Raw genomic sequence first — 21,747 nt, forward strand, 5'->3', positions numbered from 1 at the left:
TCATTGTTATTGATAATAACAGAGTTTTTAAGGTTTTAACAAAAAACATTTTTAAGGTCATGGAACAATACAATAATAGTTTTTCCCATTCATCGTGAAGATTGTTTTGCAGAATTTCAGCTTACAAGGTCATGTTTATGGTCTTGAAGCAAGTATTGCCTGTATAAGACACAGTTATAAAGGCAAAGAAAGAACAGACAGACCTATCTCAAAGAATTTCAAAATGTTAGCCAGTTCTTTACATACAGCTGGACCTTAATCCTGCAGGAACTGGAGCTGTAGGTGGACAGAACTTAAAATGATATCAAAGAGTGAGAAAGAAGAATCCTGAAAATCAGCCAGGAACTTAATTGTCAGTAGAGTGGCAAACTGAGTTGGTGTAGTTTTCAGAACACAAACAAAGCGTGTTAAATGCAATACTATCAGTTAAGGCTTGGTGTCTGATTCTAGCAATCTCAGAGTCGTTTGCTAAGCATAGAGATTCTGCTTAAAACTTCCTAAGTTAAAGCTAAGCTAAAGATGAAGGTATTCAGGAACATTTCCCTGTGAGAGGCCTTTATCTTTGACACATGGTCCAGGGCTCACCAAGTCCTGGCTGGGCTCTGGGAGTTTAAGAGTCTTCTCGGGCTTCTTCCTCAGGAGGACCAATGGCATCCTGAGATACCATTCAAGATACAGCTCTGGTATAAAGAAACTCTTTCTCCTCAGTGAGCAAATGAGGGCATAACCTGCTGTCTTTACTGAAAGTTTAGCCTGGTAAAGGTCCAGGTTTTGTCTTGGATCACAAAGTCTCACACGCAGAGCTGGAAAAACCACTGAGAGAAATCCCCTATAGCCAAGTACAGACCACAAATGGTAATCAGAAAAAGTGAAAGAGAACTAGAAATCTATAAAATAAAAGTCATGGGTCTGAGTTATTATGAATGCTTTAGGGGCTTTACCATACTGGATTCTAAAAAACATACATCGAAGCAGGTGGAAAATAGAGGTGCTTTCTGTTTCTATTTGGTGGAATGCTCAGGCCATCAACAGGAGGCACTAACAGAAAAGTCAGATTTGGATCCATGACTATCTTGAAGATGTGACAAAGCACAGGATGCACATACATACATGTCTCCCTGGCTGCAATGACTTAAATGTGGGTGCTACAAAGCCAGGGCAATATGCACGTCACACCCACATTTCAGGCATGTAGCTAGCTCGGTGCCCAGCAATCAGCAGGCATCCCGTCACTAGGTATTTGCAGAGTAAGTAAACAAATTAGGTCAACATTCTGCTCTTCTAATAAGTTTTAACTACTCACTATTATGTGCTTAGGTACACGTTCACCCTTCATGGAAAGAAAATCCTCAAAATAAATGCAAAACGGGGAGGCAGCAGTACAGTGCAGAGGTACACAGTACTAGTTCAAATCCTAGTACTACCAGGAAACGGCTGGGGGATTGCGGGCAAATTGCCTCATCTATCTGTGCCTGTTTCTTATCTACAAAATGGGAATAACAACAGTGCCTACGCCCATAGAGTTCCTGGGAGAAATAAATGTCATTTCAGATACAGAGTACTTTGCACAGAGCCTGTCAGGCAGAGCAAGAGCTCCACAAATGGCTAGCTACTATCATCATCAACACCTTTAAACGTGAGCACAGGCTGGGTGAATCGTGCATAGACATACCTCTTCCATGCACATACACACACATCTACCTGTTTCAAGATGAGCCAAAACAAAAAATTCCCACCAAAATATTTCTTTAGGTTTATAAGCACGTTCCTTAAAATACGACCAGTATAAAAAATATAAAAAAAGAACATTCCACCTTACTAACACAAAAATTTCAATTAAAATAAGATGCTTTTTCACCCATCGAATTAGCAGAGATTTTGGAGTTATAATATCAGAATTATAACTGAGGTGAAAGACAGGTATTCTCATCTGCAATAGTAGTTGATACAAACGTTTCTGGAAAACATTTTGGCAGTATGTATCTAGAGTCTTAAAATATCTCTGCCATTTCCAGGCTTCATATCTTTAGCAGAGTTATTTTCATAGTATCAAAAAAATTGGAAACATCCTTAAAATCCATCAAGATGAGAGTTAAGTAAATTATAGTGCATTCACGAAAGTAGAACACAGGCAGCTATAACAAGATTTCTGAAGACACGGGGGAAAATCAGAATGTACAAGCGTATAAGCTGTATGAGTCCATTTATGGTTACCTTTTTTAAAAAAACATAACAAAAATGAATAGAAAAAGACAGAAAGGGAAATAGGAAGTTCACTAGAATATACCAATAGTTTATTTCTAGGTTTGGGGACTACAGATGAGTTTTTTTTTTTTTTTTTTCCCAATAACTTCCTACTTTGTATGAGGTGTTCTAAAGTGACATGTATTTTTTTTTAAGTCAGAAAAAATATTGTAAAGCTCATTTTGTAAAAATACAGCCAACAGTGCACAAACTCACTCCTGGTATTTCACTAAAAATAATGTCACCAATGATAACATCTGGATCAGCAAACATCCGTCAAGCCAAACTCAAAAAATCGCACTATGTGAAATAATTTCATGATCTTTAAAAAACGCTGTTCCCTGCCCACATCATATGACTTAGCGCTTAAGAAGCCTGGCTCTACCAATATGGTTAAAAGCTTTCCCTAATATCACTGATGTCAGAATAGGTCTTAATGCTATGCCAGTTCTTTTCTTGATATAAAAAACTAAGAAATTCTAGGAAAATTTCACAAAGAAGTCTAGACACTATCTTGAAAGCAAAAGTTATTAAATGTCTTGACAATTGCCACTGCCACTCCTTTCTCCCCCTTTTTCCCTTTCAGACAAAAGTTGAGAACATTTCTGAAATCACTGAGCATTTCCAGAATGCCATACTTTGAGAAAAGTGCTTAAAACATATAATCAATCAGTCATCTCCCTTCCATGTTTATATATCACCATAGATATACACAGCTTAAACTGCTGAGTAAAAGTAAAATTCATAAAATATACAACTGGGCAATCCACTGCAATATTTTGCTAGCTTTTGTATGTTTAAAGGTTGCAGAATAAATTAAAGAAGCAGTATTTATTCCTTGCCTATATAAATGTTTACTGGTCTTCAGGATGCTACAAGGAAAGAAGGAATAAATCTTGTATTTAAAAAGCTTAAAAGTTTAGACTGTCACCTCTGAACTTCATTAATTTTGTAAATTTTCTTTACCAAAATATGAAAATATGGTTGATTAAACATTAACCATAATACATATTACCTATCTGCCTAGTAATGACAATTCTATATTGTTGAAGCTAAATCTAGTGCAGCATCAAGATCTGCCCTCGGAAGTCTGGTTATGTTACTATTATAGGAAAGCAAGATCAGAGAACATAACTCTCTGGTAGCTGCTTCTTTAGAGGCTGCAGAACTGCACAGAGAGGAGGACAAAACATGGTTCCATGGGACTTTTCCAAGGGTGAACACATGTACACAGAGAAATTCAAACTGGGAAAATAAAAAGAGGGGAATCTAAATGCTCCAAAGTATAACACCCTATCTCAAAACTAATGTAGGCTGTCACCACCTGTTTACCAAATAACATAGTGTGTGTGTAGATGTTCTGTGACTATTAAAATGTGACATGGGTTTCACGTGTTGTTACTAATATTCCCACTATCCATTCTTAAGAGATTAAAAAAAAACACCAAATGAAAACCACCTTCTTAGGAATTAAAAGTGAACTACAGCAAAACGTGGGTGACAACATATACTTCAAGGAGACTAGCAGTATTCAAATTACATACTCATATTTATCATAATAGCACTTTTCCTAGTACAACTTTAAATATTTCACTGATAATCTCTCCTAGAAATAACTATATCATCACTGAAGCATAAATGAAAAGTAGAAATAATACTTACTTTTAATACCAAACTGTCCCCAAAACAGGAGTATAGCAAAAATTGGGAAAATAACAATGAGAATATTTTCATTTGGAGAAAACCATGAAACTGGGGAAAAAGAAAACAAAAGTCACAATTAATATTTACTATAACACTTTAAATCCTGCTAATGGTCTATAATACATGCTTTATTATGGAGATGGAAAAAAATTAAAACTGTGGCCTTATTTTTACATATATTTATATACACACATATATTTTATGTATACACACATATACGTAAAACAAATTACACATATAATGTACTTACATGAATTTTATTTATGAAAAAAAACTACAATTACTTAATCGTTTCTCACATTTTTCCTATGTTTCACGGAAGGAGGTAGTGCAGTGCAGTGGCTGAGAACAAGGCTCTGTGGCCACACTGCCAGGGTTTGAACCCAACTCTAACTTAACACTCTGTGGAACCGTGACCACCACTTGACACCTCTTTGTTCTTCGGTGTCCTCAACTGTTACACCAGTATAGCACAGTACCTGTATCTTGAAGGACTGTTGTAACTACTAACAAAGTCAATAAAGTATATGCAAAGGGCTTAAAACAAAGCTTAGCACTCACCAGTACTCAGTTAACTAAAATTAGTATGTGTTCATGTGCTGAGTAGCTGTGTATGTGAAGTCCCAAGAATGTGCCTTCAAGTAACAATGAAGCATTCCCGTAAAGACAGACTCAGGGAACCTAAGCGAGGAAGATGCACCACTAGGTACTCGCTTCTCACTGTGGCTAAGATGGAGAGCGATGTGCCCGGCCGGTCTTTTCTCAAACTCACTCTGCAATTATCCATGCACAATTAGGCTTCAGAAGGACTGTTTATATGTAAAGTAACATGAGTGGCTTTAGGGTATTAACGAAGCTGTTATTAAGTGGGTCACATGTTACTTTTATCATAAAAATATATCCACATATCCTATATAAAGGAAATTAAGATATTAAGACTTCAAATACGATTTGTGAGAACTTTTAAAAATTAAGTTTAATTGCCTCTTATAAACCCCTAAGACCATAATTTTAGCCATGAAATTTCTGCTCTAACAATAAAGCCAAGTAAATGGACTGAAAGTATTCCGGAGTTTGCCTGTACAAGGGGCCATGCGGTTGGAAGAGTACTTCGGATACTGCCTTAAGCAAGCACTGGCATTCCTCTGAAATCAACACTTCTTTCTAATTCGACCATGCACTACCCCTCAGGTCAACAGGTGAGGAATTTTCCAACCTTTTACTCCATAATGATAGCCACGTTTCTTGTGTTAAGCTTATAATGCTATAATAAATCCTGGTAAAATGCTTATATCAATCCCCAGAATACAACAACATTATAAACTCTGTTTTACAGATACTAGCTTTTCAGAATCCAGCATTTTGTTCTATATGTAGTAGAGACTCAATACATTTGCTGTTGAAGGTTACGATAGTCATAAGACAGTTTCATGAGTGAATGGAAGACCTTTTTTTTTATGCTTCTTTGGTTGTAGATCTCTACCGAGAGATGTTTTTGGATACTCTGAATCAATACCTTAATTTCCAATTGTATAACTGAGTATCTTCTTATACCAAAGAAAAGTCACTTCAGTATAGCCTAAATCCCTACCAGGAAAAAATTTTGGAGATCATGCTTGGATTTTTGTATCTAATCCCCAATGGATTTGGTAAAGCTGTATGGTCTAATAGCCATGCTTAATCGATGTACTTTTCCTTACTTCCTCTGTGCTTTTGTTTTTAATTGTGTACCTAAACTCAAGTCCTCACAATTATCATGTGAGAAATTATTAACCCCTCCTTATAGTCATAGAAACTGAGGAACAGTGAATTCAGGCTCTTCAGTTATCTTAACTGTTCAAGTTCCACACTGAATCCTGGTATTGCCCTCAGCCCATCCTCCACAAACTCCCCCTCTCATTTTCCTCATTTCAGTCGTGGTGACCCCATCTCTCCAGTTGCTTGAGGCTGAAAACCTTGGAGTTATACCTGACTCCTTGATTTCTCCCACATCTCACTCTAGTTAAACAGCAAATCCTGCTGGCCAATATCTGATCTTATATTCAAGATGAGCTGACAATGAAATGTTCTTTCATTGGTCTCTGCCCCTATACACACAAAAAATTTAGGATATATTAATAGACTATTAATATACTAATATTAATTTGAATATATTAATAAAAGTAAGAGGTGCCTTCGACCCTGGAGTGACCACTCATTTTTCACTTATTCCACGAACACTTATTGAAAGTCCACCATGGAGAGGAACTCCTCTATGCTCTTGAAGGCCAGCAGTGAACAATGCAGGGGACCCTGAGTGTACAGAGTGGGAGAAGCTGAGGCAGTAAGGAAAGGCCTCTAGGGAGAGGAACAAAACTAAGCCTAGGATGGAAAGGAGCCTACATTGTGAAGACAGAGAGGAAGAGATGCCAAAGTAACAGCAAGTTTGAGAAGCCAAAGGATGGCCACTGTGGCTGGAATTCAGGGATGAAATCAGATGGGAAGAGTTTGCTGGGGCAAGACCATGTAGAGTCTTAACAGCTTGTTGGGAGAGTTTGGATTTTATTCTAAGAGCAATGACAAGCAGCTGGAAGGCTTTAAACAGGGAAGAAAAATAACCTGACTTATTTCAAATCTTCTTTGGCAGCCACATGGAGAATGGATTACAGGGAAGCAGGACCTGTCAGAAAGTTACAGCAGCAGTAATTTGGAAGGGAGAAGGGTGTGACCAACAAATGCAGTCCTGAGCTCAGTTTTACTCATCACATTTGAAGATATAACAGGGAATTGCTCCAAAGGAAGATGACTAGAATGGGGATCCTGAAACCATGAGCAATGGCTAAAAGAACAGAGATTTTCATCACAGAGAGGAATAAATTTGAGAGAACTACAGCCCTCCCAGTGAGTGAGAATAGCAGCAAGTTTTAGCTTGACTTAAGGAAGAACTGAAACTGCCTGAAAACAGACCAAGATCCTCTGGGAAGTAACAATGTCTCATCACGTCAAGTTTTTGGTAAAAAATCTGAATCGCCAGCTACTTGAGATGTGATAGAAATAATTCGTAAATTAGATGATGAGATAGACTAGATGACTACTGAATGACTCCCAGATTCTACGTGAAAACAAGAAATATGAGACATTTCAACGACAGAGAGTAAGATTATAGAACAAAAAATACTGTCTAAATGATTCTTTTTTTTTCTTTTGAGATGGAGTCTCGCTCTGTTGCCCAGGCTGGAGTGCAGTGGTACGGTCTCAGCTCACTCAACCTCCACCTAGCGGGTTCAAGCAATTCTCCTGTTTCAGTCTCCCAAGTAGCTGGGATTATAGGCAGGCGCCACCATGCCCAGCTAATTTTTGTAATTTTGGTAGAGACAGGGTTTTATCATGTTGGCCAGGCTGGTCTCAAACTCCTGACCTAAGGTGATCCACCTGCCTCAGCCTTCCAAAGTGCTGGGATTACAGGCGGGGGCTGCCACACCCACCCTAAGTGATTCTTAACTGGAACTTATCAGTTTGTCACTCTCCCTTCTCACTATTGTGCCAGGATTTTAAATTGTTCCCTGGTGTGTGTGGGGGATGGGGAGGGCAATCTATGGAGAAGGGCATCCATAATTCTCTGTTTGAAATCACTGTTGCACATTTCTGCTGGATTTGAGCTACAGTCACTGATGAACGTGTTCCTCCTCTTTTTGTTACAGTGGGAAAAGTCTGAGGATCACTGAATTAGATGTTTAAGAACCAACTGAGATGCTGGGAGAAAAAACCCAACATTTTATATAAAGACACTTGCATGCCTGTTAATCTATTGATTTGTTATGGTAGTATTGTCAGATGACGTTAACTCTTGTTCCTCAAGGGGAGAGTGAGACATGATACTTCTTTCAGCTCTGAATTTCTATGCCACTAAGAACATAAATTAAGCTTAAAATGGACTAAGAACAATGTCAGATATTTTTCCATCACAAGATTAATAAAGGTAAGCCAACAACATTCACATCCTTATTCTACCCAAGCTATGGCTGACAACTGTGTCTATCATTCTCCACCAATTCCGGGACAGGCAGAATGGCTTTCACGAAAATGAACTTCTTGCTAGTAGAAAGGCAAAGAAGTGATATGACAAGGGTGTAGTCTACGAACGAGTGTCTAATTTTTACTTCCAAGCTTAAGTGTTATTAAAACCCAGAAACCCAGGACCTCATTTGTCTTACCACTGTACAAAAATGAGACAACCTAAAAAAGTGAAGACACCATTTCTATCAACCAAGTGTCTCCTTCAAACCTCCACAAACACAGGGAACACCAGGTTACGCACACACCCCACAGTAACATTTACAATACTAAAATGCAAACCAAATTTTTACTTGATGTTTCAGGATTGTGATGGCTTTTTTTGATGTGTTGACTTGCTAGGCTACAGTCCCATTATTTATTTAATCAAACCCAGAATTCTAAGGTGGTCCCAAAACCACTGCCCTAGCCATGCATCTTTTATACTTCCCTCCCCTTGTGTGTGGGAGACTGAGACTGTGGATGTATTGGATCTCATTTCCGTGCTTATACCACCTAGCAAAAGGGAGTCTGCTGACGTAATTAAGATCCTGAATCAGCTGACTTTAAGAAAGAGAGATTATTTTTGAGGGAGAGAGAGCTGACCTAATCAAGTGGTCTCTTAAAAGGGTCTGGGTTCTTCCTGGCAAAATAAACTCAGTATGTGAGAGGGATTCAACAAGAGGAAGATTCTCCTTTGCTGGCTTTAAATATGCAAGGGGCCAGGGGGCAAGCAATGAGGGCAATCTCTAGGAGCTGCTAGAATTCCCTGGCAGATATTTAGCAAAGAAACAGGGACCTCAGTCTTACAATCACAAGGAATTGAATTCTGCCATAATTATGTGAGCCTAGAACAAGACCCCAAACTCCAAATGAAAGTATGCCCTGGGCAACACCTTGATTTTAGTCTTTTAAGACCTTGATCAGAGAACCCAGTCACGCCATGACCAGGCTTGCCACTTACAAAACTGTGAACTATGAGTATTGTTTCAAGCTGCTGTATTTGTAGTTGTTATGCAGCACTAGAAAACTAACACAAAGATCTTGCAATACCTTCATGTCTTCATCATGAACAGACCGTATGTCCTGTTGATAATAATGGAATTGGCAACTCTGTGGAACTTGAACTGACCTTTCTAAACAAAACTCTAATAGCTTAGAGAAAAATAAATTTTACGTTTTCAAGTTTTGGTATTGCTAACAGAATAGAAATATTAACGACAAATTTTATGATTACTATTACTTGCATTTAGTATTTAGTTATTTACAAGCTGTTGTCACATGAACCACATACTATGGTGGTAAAAATACTGGGTTTTGATGCCAAAGAGATCTAGGTGTAATTCCTGGCTATTACTCTGACCTTGAACAACCTTGAATCTCTTTTGCTTCCCTGTTTGTTAAATGGTAAGACCTCCATCTATTTCCTAGAGTTCTTGAGAGGATAACAGGACACGACTTACATAAAGTATGTGGCACATGTGCAAATAAATGTTAGGTCACTTTACATATTTGTACTGCAACTACTTCCTTGAAATCAGCAATGATGTCTTCTTCATCACGGAATCTGTGATGCCTAGCATGGTACCTGACACATGGTAGGCACTTAGTAAAATTTTGTTAAGTAAGAGAGATATTATTTATATCTCAAACATTTCCATGATGGTGATGGCATCTTTGTTGTACTAAGAAAAATTTGAGGGCCAGATAGGTTGAGTTTCTTATCTAACTTTTTTTAAAGCTATTAAACAGTAAAGTCTAGAAAACAGTGAAGTCTAGAAAACAGTGAAGTCTAGAAAACAGCTTTGTAAATTCAAGTCCAGTGCTCCTTCCAATGGACTACACTATACATAGGCACAGAGGTATATAAAACTATATCTTACAGTGTTTCCATGTATTCAGTCCTAGTCCTCTAAATAAAAAAAGGCACAAAGAATGGTCACTATTATCTGCATTCTATTAAGTATAATTCACTTCTCTATTGAGCAAATTCTGTTTCTCATTTATGCCTGTATTTGCAAAAATCACAACATAGTAAAAATGGTTTCTAATGCCTAAATCCTCAAAGTCCATAACAGGTAAGTATTCTTACTAGAAAAAACTTATTCTCCATAGTAAGAGTCCTGCCCCATTTAACCTTTTTGTGCAGGTAAGTTTTTAACTGTTTTTTGTTTGTTTGCTTGCTTGTTTTTTTTTTTCCAGTTAAAAATGGTTACAACATAGTGGTACCAGATACTGCTGAGGATGTGGAGAAACTAGATCACTCTTACAATGTTGACGGAAATGTAAAATGAAATAGCCACTCTGGAAAAGTCTGGCAGTTTCTTTAAAAACGAAGCATATACTTACCATACAGCCCAGTAACCATACTTCTGAGCATTTATCCCAGAGAAATGAAAACTGTGTCTACACAAGAAACTGTACACAATTGTGCACAGCAGTTTCATTTGTAACAACCCAAACTTGGAAACAACCAAAATGTCCTACTGTAGGTAAATGATTAAAAAACTGCAATATATTCATATTAGGGACTACTACTCAGCAAAAAAAAGAAAGGAAAAAAAAAAACTATTGATAGACGCAATCACTTGAATAGATCTCAAGGGCATTGTGCTGAGTGAAAAAGCCCTCAAAACGTCACATCCTGTATCATTCCATTTATATAGTATTGCTGAAATGACAAAATCATAGATATGGAGGGCAAATTGGTGCTTGCCAGGTTAGGGACAGTGGGAGGTGCTGGTATGACTAGCAAGAATAAGCATGAGGGAGATGTTTGTGATGATGGATAGGTCTATGTCCTGATTGTGTAGGTAGTTATGCAAATATACACATGATAAAACGAGAGAGAATCATTCACACACTGCACCATTGTGAATTTCCTGATTTTCATATTGTGATATTGTCACCTAAGAGGAAACCACTGGGGGGACCAGGTGAAGGCACATGGAACCTATCTTTGAATCATCCTGTAAATCAATAATTATTTCAAAAAATTAAAATGGATGCAAAGCCAAATGTCTCAAACCTCTGGTAGAATTTTCTACATTCTCTATAATAAAACAACACTTTCTCCTTTTAGTGGCCCCCAAAATAAGTCTAGTTCTTATTTTTATAGGATATTTTGAAAACAAAGAAAGATAAAACAATCTTTCAATCACATGCAAAATAATAAACTGCTTTCTTCTCAGATCCTGGCATTCCTTTCTCTTCCATCTTCATTTCATCTTCTGGCCTTTCGAATCTCGTATCTTGAGTTTTCCAGTATACCTCTCAGATGATCTAACTCCAGTTAGCTGCAGTGCATATGACTGACTGATTACACCCTTCCTGAAAGGTATACTTAACAACAACAACAAAAGCTCCTTTGCCCAAATTAATATCAACAGTAAAAGCTACAATGTAAGAGAGAGTTCTTAGCAGAAAGACCTTTCAAATTCTCCTTGCCTACTCGGAGCCATTCCCTGCCCATTCCTCACTGCACACAAATCCCTCTCACAATGCTCCAGGCTAACTTCAACAACTTGATACCTTCCTTCACAAAATAAACATCCCAGGAAAACAACTAATGTTTACAACACACTTTGGTTTACAAAAAAACATGTTTACATGGGATCTCATTTGATGCTCATTAGACTATAGAATACATAAAAGCAAGTATCTATTGTAATCTCTTGGACATGAGGTCACTTGGACTCGGTTAAGTACCTTCTCAAGATCACACAGGTGAATAGTAAGTTGCTGAACAGGGGCTATAACTCAGACCTCCTGATTCTCAATCCTAAGTAATGTCCAAACATTTCATCAAACCAAACACCCCATTCCTAATCTGGTAGCAGATTATTTTACAAAAGCTAGGCAAATAGTTGATCCAACTGAACAGAACTGAAGCTATCCAGAGTTAAGGTTCACAGAATGTGGTTAACCCATGATGGGTAATATGACAGGTAATTTTATTTTATTTTTTTGAGATTTTTTTTTAATTTTTAAATTATTATTATTATACTTTAAGTTCTAGGGTACATGTGCATAACGTGCAGGTTTGTTACATATGTATACTTGTGCCACGTTGGTGTGCTGCACCCATCAACTCGTCAGCACCCATAAACTCATCATTTACATCAGGTATAAGTCCCAATGCAATCCCTCCCCCCTCCCCCCTCCCCATGATAGGTCCCGGTGTGTGATGTTCCCCTTCCCGAGTCCAAGTGATCTCATTGTTCAGTTCCCACCTATGAGTGAGAACATGCGGTGTTTGGTTTTCTGTTCTTGTGATAGTTTGCTGAGAATGATGGTTTCCAGCTGCATCCATGTCCCTACAAAGGACACAAACTCATCCTTTTTTATGGCTGCATAGTATTCCATGGTGTATATGTGCCACATTTTCTTAATCCAGTCTGTCACTGATGGACATTTGGGTTGATTCCAAGTCTTTGCTATTGTGAATAGTGCCACAATAAACATACGTGTGCATGTGTCTTTATAGAAGCATGATTTATAATGCTTTGGGTATATACCCAGTAATGGGATGGCTGGGTCATATGGTACTTCTAGTTCTAGATCCTTGAGGAATCGCCATACTGTTTTCCATAATGGTTGAACTAGTTTACAATCCCACCAACAGTGTAAAAGTGTTCCTATTTCTCCACATCCTCTCCAGCACCTGTTGTTTCCTGACTTTTCAATGATTGCCATTCTAACTGGTGTGAGATGGTATCTCATTGTGGTTTTGATTTGCATTTCTCTGATGGCCAGTGATGATGAGTATTTTTTCATGTGTCTGTTGGCTGTATGAATGTCTTCTTTTGAGAAATGTCTGTTCATATCCTTTGCCCACTTTTTGATGGGGTTGTTTGTTTTTTTCTTGTAAATTTGTTTGAGTTCTTTGTAGGTTCTGGATATTAGCCCTTTGTCAGATGAGTAGATTGCAAAAATTTTCTCCCATTCTGTAGGTTGCCTGTTCACTCTGATGGTAGTTTCTTTTGCTGTGCAGAAGCTCTTTAGTTTAATTAGATCCCATTTGTATGACAGGTAATTTTAAATAGAGATTTCAAAACAGAAAGAACAGACTCATATGGGGCTGAAGAACTCAGCTAGCACAGCAGGAAAGAGCAAAGAGAGGAGACTATTCAGCTAATTTTACTACCTTCTACACCTCACCAACCCAAGTTTGTGACAAAAAGGGCAGAATCATGGTGCTATAATCAAGTCTGAATTTGAATAAATTAATTTGAATCCCTAGCTCTCTCATATTTTGGCCAAGAAAAAGAAGACCAAAGTAAGGCTAAGCACAGAAAATCTGAAGAAATCATCCATGATAATGTGATTTAATCTCCTGATTCTCCTCTACTCTCTCCAGAGGAAGCATGGCTGGGACTTGCCAACCCTTGGTCAAAGTGTAAGGTTAAAAAAAAAAAATACCAGAAGGCTGAATAATTGGAAAGAGACTTTAAAATTAGTCACAGGAAAGAAAGTATTTGGATGGCAGCAAACAGAAATGAAGAGTACATTACCCCAGGACCAATCACCCAAATAGAATGGTCCTTAGACCAAAAGTTTGAGAACCATACAATATACAAATTAACAAGTAATACAAATTAAATAGTAAATGTGTTTTACTGTGAAGAGTAGACTAACAAATAGGATAGAAATCACAACCTTAAACCTGCTAAACATTACATCAACATTTATTATTAATAGCCTGCTTTTTGATTCAAAGGAGTACCTATCCCCATTTGGCCTCCTCTCGAAAGAGGATCAGGTTGTACCAGGACAAATAAAAAAAAAGAGCTTTCATAGAAGTCTTACCAACACGATATTTTAGCTCAATGATCGTTTCACCTTCTCTGGTTAATTCTGTTACTTCACAAGTGTAGTTTCCTGTGTGTGAGACAGCATCACTCTTATCCATCTTCAAAGAGGCATCTCCTTTTAGTAATTGTGAGACTTCAATTTTTGCACTACTAAAGTTAGCGGGGGCAGTGGACTTGTTTAGAGCTCCATCAAACGTGTAAATATCTCTTCCTTTAAATTTCCACTTTACATATACTTCGGTAGTGTTTTGTGCCTCCATATTAGTAACAAAGCATGGAATGACGACAGTGTCATTACAGAACGTGAATTCTACAGATTTTGTTTTATTAAATAGTAGCTGAGCTGATCCTGGAAAGGAAAAAGAAAAATATTTCATTAGTTATAGAAGTCTGTACTGTAAGATCTTTTTTTTTTTTTTTGAGACGGAGTCTCGATCTGTCGCCCGGGCTGGAGTGCAGTGGCGCGATCTCGGCTCACTGCAAGCTCCGCCTCCCGGGTTCACGCCATTCTCCTGCCTCAGCCTTCCCAGTAGCTGGGACCACAGGCGCCCGCCACCTCGTCCGGCTAGTTTTTTGTATTTTTTAGTAGAGACGGGGTTTCACCGTGTTCGCCAGGATGGTCTCGATCTCCTGACCTCGTGATCCGCCCGTCTCGGCCTCCCAAAGTGCTGGGATTACAGGCTTGAGCCACCGCGCCCGGCCACTGTAAGACCTTAAGTTACAAATCCTTAGGATAAACAGCAACATTTCGATTGTTCACTTAAGTAAACAGTATAGCAATGAAGACGACCTATTAGGTGAAACACGGAAACAAATTATATTTTAATATTAACTTGCACAGCTGGAAGGCATCATTATGACTTTTCTTTATTCATTCTCAATAATACAAAGTATACATTACATGCATCTTGGGAATAAATTCAGCAACTATGTTAGAACATGCAGGTGTAGTATCTGGCTTGCAAAGCTTTGAAGTAATCATTACTGCCTAGTGATATATGTAGAAAAACATTGTACTTATCAAGGTAAAATTTTGAACAGAAAAATCAAACCAAATATTTTATTCAGTTTCAACTTCAATACACTGCTAAACAGAACTCGCTGAACTGATATGAAATTTATCTTTACCCTTATGCTGCATTTCCAAAAAAAGTGGCAGGTTCTACTGTACTTTAATATACAAAGTAAATAGGATGAACCAAATCATATCTTTCCACTAGGATGGAAAATCCTAAAATACTAATGAGGAAAAAAACCCAATATCTGTGGCTACTTTCCCATTGCAAAATATAGGCAGCAATAGACATTTTGTATGGGAGTCTTGAATGACATTTTTCCACCCCTACATTTCATTGACACTACAGAACAACAATCTCCAAATGTGTATTACAGGTATTCTTCCTCCAAGAAACCACAAAACAGTGAAAAAGCTAAGTAAGATACAAGCTGAAACCAAGAGCAGTTACTGCTAACAAGCATCCTTTCAACACTTCTCAATAGGATAAACTACCAGTTGTTGCCTTATAGAAGAGGGACTGGGTAAATAAATGTAATCACTCATTGTTCAACTAAAACGTACAAGAATGTGTAGGAATTATAGTTGTCTTCCATATTCTTCAGCCACTCAGCAATTCTTTTATCTAAGTAGCTACTTGGCCTTCCCCTCAAAATATAAACAAAAACAAAACACAAATTACTAACAAATATAAATAAAACATCAACTTTGTTAATAGTTCACAATTAAGATTTCCTTCTACATAAACTGGAATAAAAATCAGAGGCATAGAATGTTTCTATTGTAAGAACACAATGTTTATTCAATAAATACCCCATGAATTGAATGCAAGGATGCATAGTGGAATATGTACTGGATAATGTTCAAAACACCTGAGTAAAAATTCTATTTCTACCTCTTTTTAATATGCTGCCTTAAGCAACTCACTTTTCTATGCCTTGATTTACTCTCTAAAATAGGCGGATCTCTTAAATAGGAGGATCAAAAACAAACACTGGGCTACTTCACAGAAGTGTGTTGAGCATTAACATGGAAAATACACCAGCAAGTACTCTCTAAACAATACTATGCTGTAAAAACGTAGGGCGATACTATAAAAACTAGATAATCTGGCATTTTAATGTAATGATATGGACCTTCTTTGACTAGTCCAAATGGTTATATTTCTGGGAAACTGCAGTCTGAACCTACATTGTGGGCATCCACAGCTCACCTCTTCCCAGTTTTCTACATTTCTAGCTGCCCAAGTATGAGGAAGCCCAAGGCAAAACCTGGACTTCTGTTGCATTCTTTAAAACTTTGGAATTGTGAATTCTTTCCCCTGAGAGAGAAACACTGAGGGAGAGAGAATGTAGTATACAAGAGAAGAAAAAGGGGGTGAAGATGTTGAAATTACAAAGGAAGGCAAGTATCAGAAAATATGGTCAAGATTTTGAAAGGGATACAAAGATTACTGGGTATTCTTTCAGCGAAGTGCTGGGCAATGTCTAACAGACCCTGTGGAATTACCTGACTCTACAGAAGCCTGCGTCTTTCACTGACTTTGACTGGGCTGTTTTACAGTTTCATAAGTTGTAGAAAACTGAAGGTAATTCAAATGGATTGGTGTCCCTAGAGATAAAAATAAATCGTGTTCTGCAATTGATTTCCACCTGGTGGAAGAGAGGACTCCAAAAGATTACATTTTACTGCCCTGAGGATATTGACCAATTTTGCATTTATTAGCAAATTCACTTAGGCATTCTTGATTGCCTATAAAAGTGTCTGTTTTTCCAATTTTCTTTTAAAAGGGTTTTGCCTTCTTGCTGGTTTGCTTGTTAATTAATGAGTAAAATAAAATCTTTGACATATTTTCATTTTATATTTGCATGAATCATGGTTTGACTTTTTAGAGATTATTCTTTAAAAAAAAAGAGGTACAAATGAACTCAGTCATTCTATGAAACTTTTTGCAAAGGCTTTAATTAAGTAAGTAAGACGTAGTTGGTGAACGATCCACAATTTCATAAATGTTTAGAGAATGAATTTTCAAAGGAATACAGAAAGCAATAATTGCACTGCATTATGTTATAATAAAAACATTTTATAGCTGAAGCAATTTAAGTAGAATAAATGCTATTAGTAAAAATAACAGTAAAATTGACCTGGATAAACCATAATTTGAATAACCTTTGCACTAGTAATTAATAAATAAGGGCAGGCCAAAAATATCACTCTAGCTGTTAACTACAACTTCAATCTCTATACTAAGATGCATTAAAAAACTATTAAGCAGTAAAATTGTCTGATTTGGGGTTTCTTCCTTTTGCCTACTGCCTTCTCATAAAACAGCAAAGTGAAGAAACTATTTAAAATGTAGAGAGCAAATAAAGAAACACAGATAATTAACATGAATAAGAAAACTCTGAATAAACAAAATAATGCTTATAGCAGTCTAAATCAGATAGAAGCAGACAAATGTAACCAAGAGTAACGCCAGAGTTATAGATAAATTAGCAAATAAAATGGGAAAATAATTTTATATCAAATGCCAAAAGTATTAGACTTGAAACCTTCACTGGAACTGTACAAGTACTGGTGAATATAGACTATCAGCCCAAACCATCTCAGATCACAGTCTAGAAAACAGCTTTTTAGTGGCAGAGAAGACTCAATCCATGGTGGTCACAGCACACAAGTTCAGGTTAGAAATTTTAAAAATGCAACCAACATTTGTCGAGAATTACCTGTGATGAAATATTGTGACAGGATGTGGGGATACAGCAATGAAAAAATATAGTTATTATCTTTTACGAGCTTACAATTCTCATATGGGCGATGATAAGTACTTTATATAATACAAGGTTACAAGTGTTATCTTCTCTGTATGGATAACGTCCTTACGGATGGGCAGAAGAGTAATCGGTCTTACAGATTTCTAAGAAAATTTGTGTTGCTACTAGGCAAAAACAGAAGAATGTCATAGTCCCTGCTCCTCCAGGCCTTCAATCTTTATCCTTTTACATGTTTCATGTAAATGTTCTCTTCTTTTTAACAACTGTTAAATTACTCCCTCTTGCCCTTTATCCCACACTCTCCAACAGTCCTGTCTCCCTATTTCTTAATACAAACTGAATCCTTCAGAGAAGAATCCTGAAGCTTCCAATACTCCTTCCCTATAAACTTACCTGCAACCCCAACTATCCACACTGTTTTTTGTTTTTGTTTTTTTGCTTCCTTTTCAGAAATGAATCCCATCACCTGAGAGCTAGTTTCCATTTCTGCTCCATACCCATCAGTCTCCTCAAGGACTTCCCTTAGTTGATTATCAGCCTCCCACATCCCCCATTCCATTTACAAGGTGTTTTGTGTGTGTCTTTAAAAATTGCTTGAATATTCGCCAACTTAAAAAAAAAAAATCCCTCATACTTGTCTCTCTCTTCCCTAGCATCCCAAATTAACAATCTAAAGCATTTCCTCACTTCCAATTCAATCCTTAAATCTGTTACCGGCCTCCACCCATTCACCCCTATTTCTTTACTACTACAGCTCTTGCCAAAGTCACCATCAATCCCTTGTGAAAAATCAAATATGCATGGTTCACTTTCTGTCTTGTCTTTTCCACAGTTCTTGAGCCAGTGGGTGGTTTCTTTCTTGCTCTTCTCTCTTGGCCTCCATGGTATCTCCTGATTATGAATTTCCTCCTGTTTGGTCCATCCCATGCTAGTTTGCTTTCTTTGTTGAAATCCATTCCTTGACTCACACTAAATGTTAGTGTCCCTAAGGGCTTCCGATTCAGCACCCTCTGCCCCCCAGTATTTTCCCTGACTCCCATGGTTTTCTTCACCTGCAAACTTTTAAATAAAAAACTTAATCATGCACTGCCTTTCTTCTAAACTGCAGATGTTGGACAGCCAACTGTCTGCTGCGCACTTCCACTTGGATATAATACAGTTACTTCAAAGTCAGTATGTCCAAAAACTTATGTACCCCCTCAGCCTAAATCACTTTGCTAAAGCATTTTCTATCATCTACCAGTGAACCAGACCTGGACCTAAGAATCACGTTAGATTCCTCCCTCTCCTTAGCCATGGAGAATTCTTAGTAGGTTCAACCTAATTAATAATTCCTAAATCCAATGTCTGTTGAATGAATGAATTAGACACTCATCCTCTCCCTTGAACTACTGCCATACCCTCCTAACCAGCTCCCTGCCTCCATCCTCAAGGTTTCTCCATCCTGGCCCTGACGTATTTTCTACAGTTCCCAAAATAACTGTTCTAAATGCAAATGTGCACTCCTTTGCCTAAGATACTTTAACAACACCCTCAACCCTTTTCAGGCTAAATTCTAAGTACATTAGCATGGAATACAAACGAGGTCCTTCAAGATCCTTTCCAGCCCCACCTCCTGTACTCCCTCATTTCCACACTAAGCTCCAATCATAATGACCTTACTGCAATTCCATGACTATGCAAATGCACTCTCACACCCATGCCTTAGCACATACTGTTATAGCCTCTTAACTATTATACACTATTAACTATTATAGCCTCTTAACTATTATACACTATTACCCCACTGAGTACATAGGGTGTATAATAGTTAAGAGCACACATTTAGGGGTCAGACCCTGGTTTAAGGCTCAGCTCATGCACTTCTTAGCTGTATAACCTTAGGTAAGTTACTTACCTCTGCCTCTCAGTTTCCTCATCTATAAAATGTGAATACTGGTGGTATATACCTCATAGAGATATTGTTAAGATTTAATAAGATAATGAACATGTTCTTGTACCACCTTTCACATACACAGCAAGTATTCAATAAATGGCAGCTACAGTTGCTAACTTTTGCTCTTCTTACAAAGGCGCAGTTGAGTTGTTCAGTCTTGTTTCCCTTCCCTACCATTACTCAAATGTATTCTTCCCCTCCTTATTGCTCCCACTGCCTTGTGTTCAAATGTTGTCACTGTACCTACTACTGTATAATTACTATTTTACTTAACTGATCTCTCCAGGCTCAGAAAGTAAGACATTGTCTTCATTTGGTATCCCAAGAATCTAACACAGGGTCCAGAAAGTAGGATTCAGTATATTCCTTGTGAATGTAAAAAGTTTAAAGTACAAATTCCATAGAAGAAAAATCTAAAAATCATGTGGGAGAAGATATACTTTTCTTCCATATTTCACAAGAGAACCTGCCACTGCTTCTCACTTGTATAGACTTGATTATGAAATCATGAAGCTGCATATTTTCATGGAAAATCTCAAGTCACTTGTATGGTTGGATAGAAAAGTTCCTTAAAAATCACAAGAATGTGTCTTCCTAGAGGGTGAATGATCTTCCTAGAGGGTGATGTTTAAACTGGGTCTTAAAGGATGAATAACAATGTTATGGGAAAGAAGGGGCTTTCTAGGCAGAGTAACGTGTACAGCCAGAAAGTGAAGAACTGAAAGCAGAGAATTATTTAGGTGAGCTCTAGGAAATGAGGTTGGAAAAGATGATTAAGAAAAATTCTAAAGGGCTTCCTTGAATGTCATGCTGAGTTTAGACTTGATAACATACACAATTGTAAACCACTCAGATTTAATTTCATTAAAAAAAAAAATAACATTGACAGCAGTGTAAAGGAAGGACTGAGGGCAGCAAGGGAAAAGAGAAAGGGAGATCCATTAAGAGACTATTGCAATAGTCCAGGTAAAGAACAACTGGAGAGAAGACCTAAAACTTACAGTAATCAACAGAAGTTAGTTGTGGAAAGCAGGTGAGATAAAGAGGGGAAAATTGAAATTGTTAACCAAAATGGTATGCATAGCTAGTTGAATGGTAGGTTAATTATAGAGAAAAGAGGCTTAAATATTTGTGGGGAATATCTTTCCATCTGTTAATGGACTACTGAGATCTGATGTACACTATGTTTGAGAAGTCAAAGAGAAAGAAGATGGCTTTATCAAGCACTTAAAATATATTAAGTGGCAGTGATTCTTTTACAATAAATTTGGCAGTGTAAGAAAGTAGAGAAGGCAACAACTGACAACGTGGAAGCAGGGACAAGGGCAAGGACATTTTGGTTCTTGAGGTTTTTTGTTTTATTTTTTAATATGGGGTAAATTTGATCACGTGTGCAAGCTAAGGGGAAGGAGTCAATGGAGAGGGATGGATCTAAGATGCAAGACTGAAGAATTAAGCTGACTGAGCAGGTCTCCAAGATGGTATAAGTGAAAAGATGGTAGACAGGTTGTCCTTTCCTTGGAAAGGTGAGTAGGTTTTCTTCTGAAGCTGGATGAGGGAAGAGAATGAGAGGAAGGTTATCTAAGACGTTATAGATCAGTTTAGTAATGGTGGGAGGGAAGCTGAGGGAGTCCAAACCACACACCACTATTTTTTGCGGTAGAGTAGGAAGTTAATTATCTGCTGGGAATGGATGTTCAGGAATAGGGTAAGAAGTCTCAGCAGCCTCTAAGGTAAAGAAGCAAAGATCACCAGTAAAGATACATGCCAGAAAGGAATTCTACCTACTTTTGCCCTTAGAACTAGCGTCTGGCTTGAATAACTGGAGTCTCTAACTAAATTGGGTTATGTACAGAAAGGATGAAGGCAGATCTCTCCTCAATGAATGCTAAAATAAAGGTCTGGGGGTAGAGTGGAGTGTCCACAAGTTGTACTTAGTTCTGACCCAAAGCAATCCCCCTAATGAATTTAAAAGTAGCCTTGGCTGGGTGCGGTGGCTCACGCCTGTAATCCCAGCACTTTGGGAGGCCCAGGCGGGCGGATCACGAGGTCAGGAGATTGAGACCACGGCGAAACCCCGTCTCTACTAAAAATACAAAAAATTAACCGGGCATGGTGGCGGGCGCCTGTAGTTCCAGCTACTTGGGGGAGGCTGAGTCAAGAGAATGGCGTGAACCCGGGAGGCGGAGCTTGCAGTGAGCCAAGATTGAGCCACTGCACTCCAGCCTG

At 37.9% G+C, this 21,747-nt stretch overlaps 1 protein-coding gene across 1 annotated transcript in view; it reads right to left on the bottom strand.

The window, feature by feature from the left end:
- The window catches only part of CD47 (CD47 molecule), a 47,230-nt gene that overhangs the window by 21,078 nt on the left and 4,405 nt on the right, over positions 1-21,747 (bottom strand). The window contains exons 2-3 of the mRNA XM_011995394.1: positions 13,789-14,142; positions 3,907-3,996 (exon numbers count right to left, since the gene is read on the bottom strand). Of these exons, the coding sequence (XP_011850784.1) occupies positions 3,907-3,996; positions 13,789-14,053 (355 nt within the window). The 5' untranslated portion in view covers positions 14,054-14,142. The remainder of the gene's footprint in view (positions 1-3,906; positions 3,997-13,788; positions 14,143-21,747) is intronic.

Source organism: Mandrillus leucophaeus, unplaced genomic scaffold (assembly GCF_000951045.1).
Source record: "Mandrillus leucophaeus isolate KB7577 unplaced genomic scaffold, Mleu.le_1.0 Scaffold113, whole genome shotgun sequence".
In the NCBI taxonomy this organism is placed as follows: Eukaryota; Metazoa; Chordata; class Mammalia; order Primates; family Cercopithecidae; genus Mandrillus; species Mandrillus leucophaeus.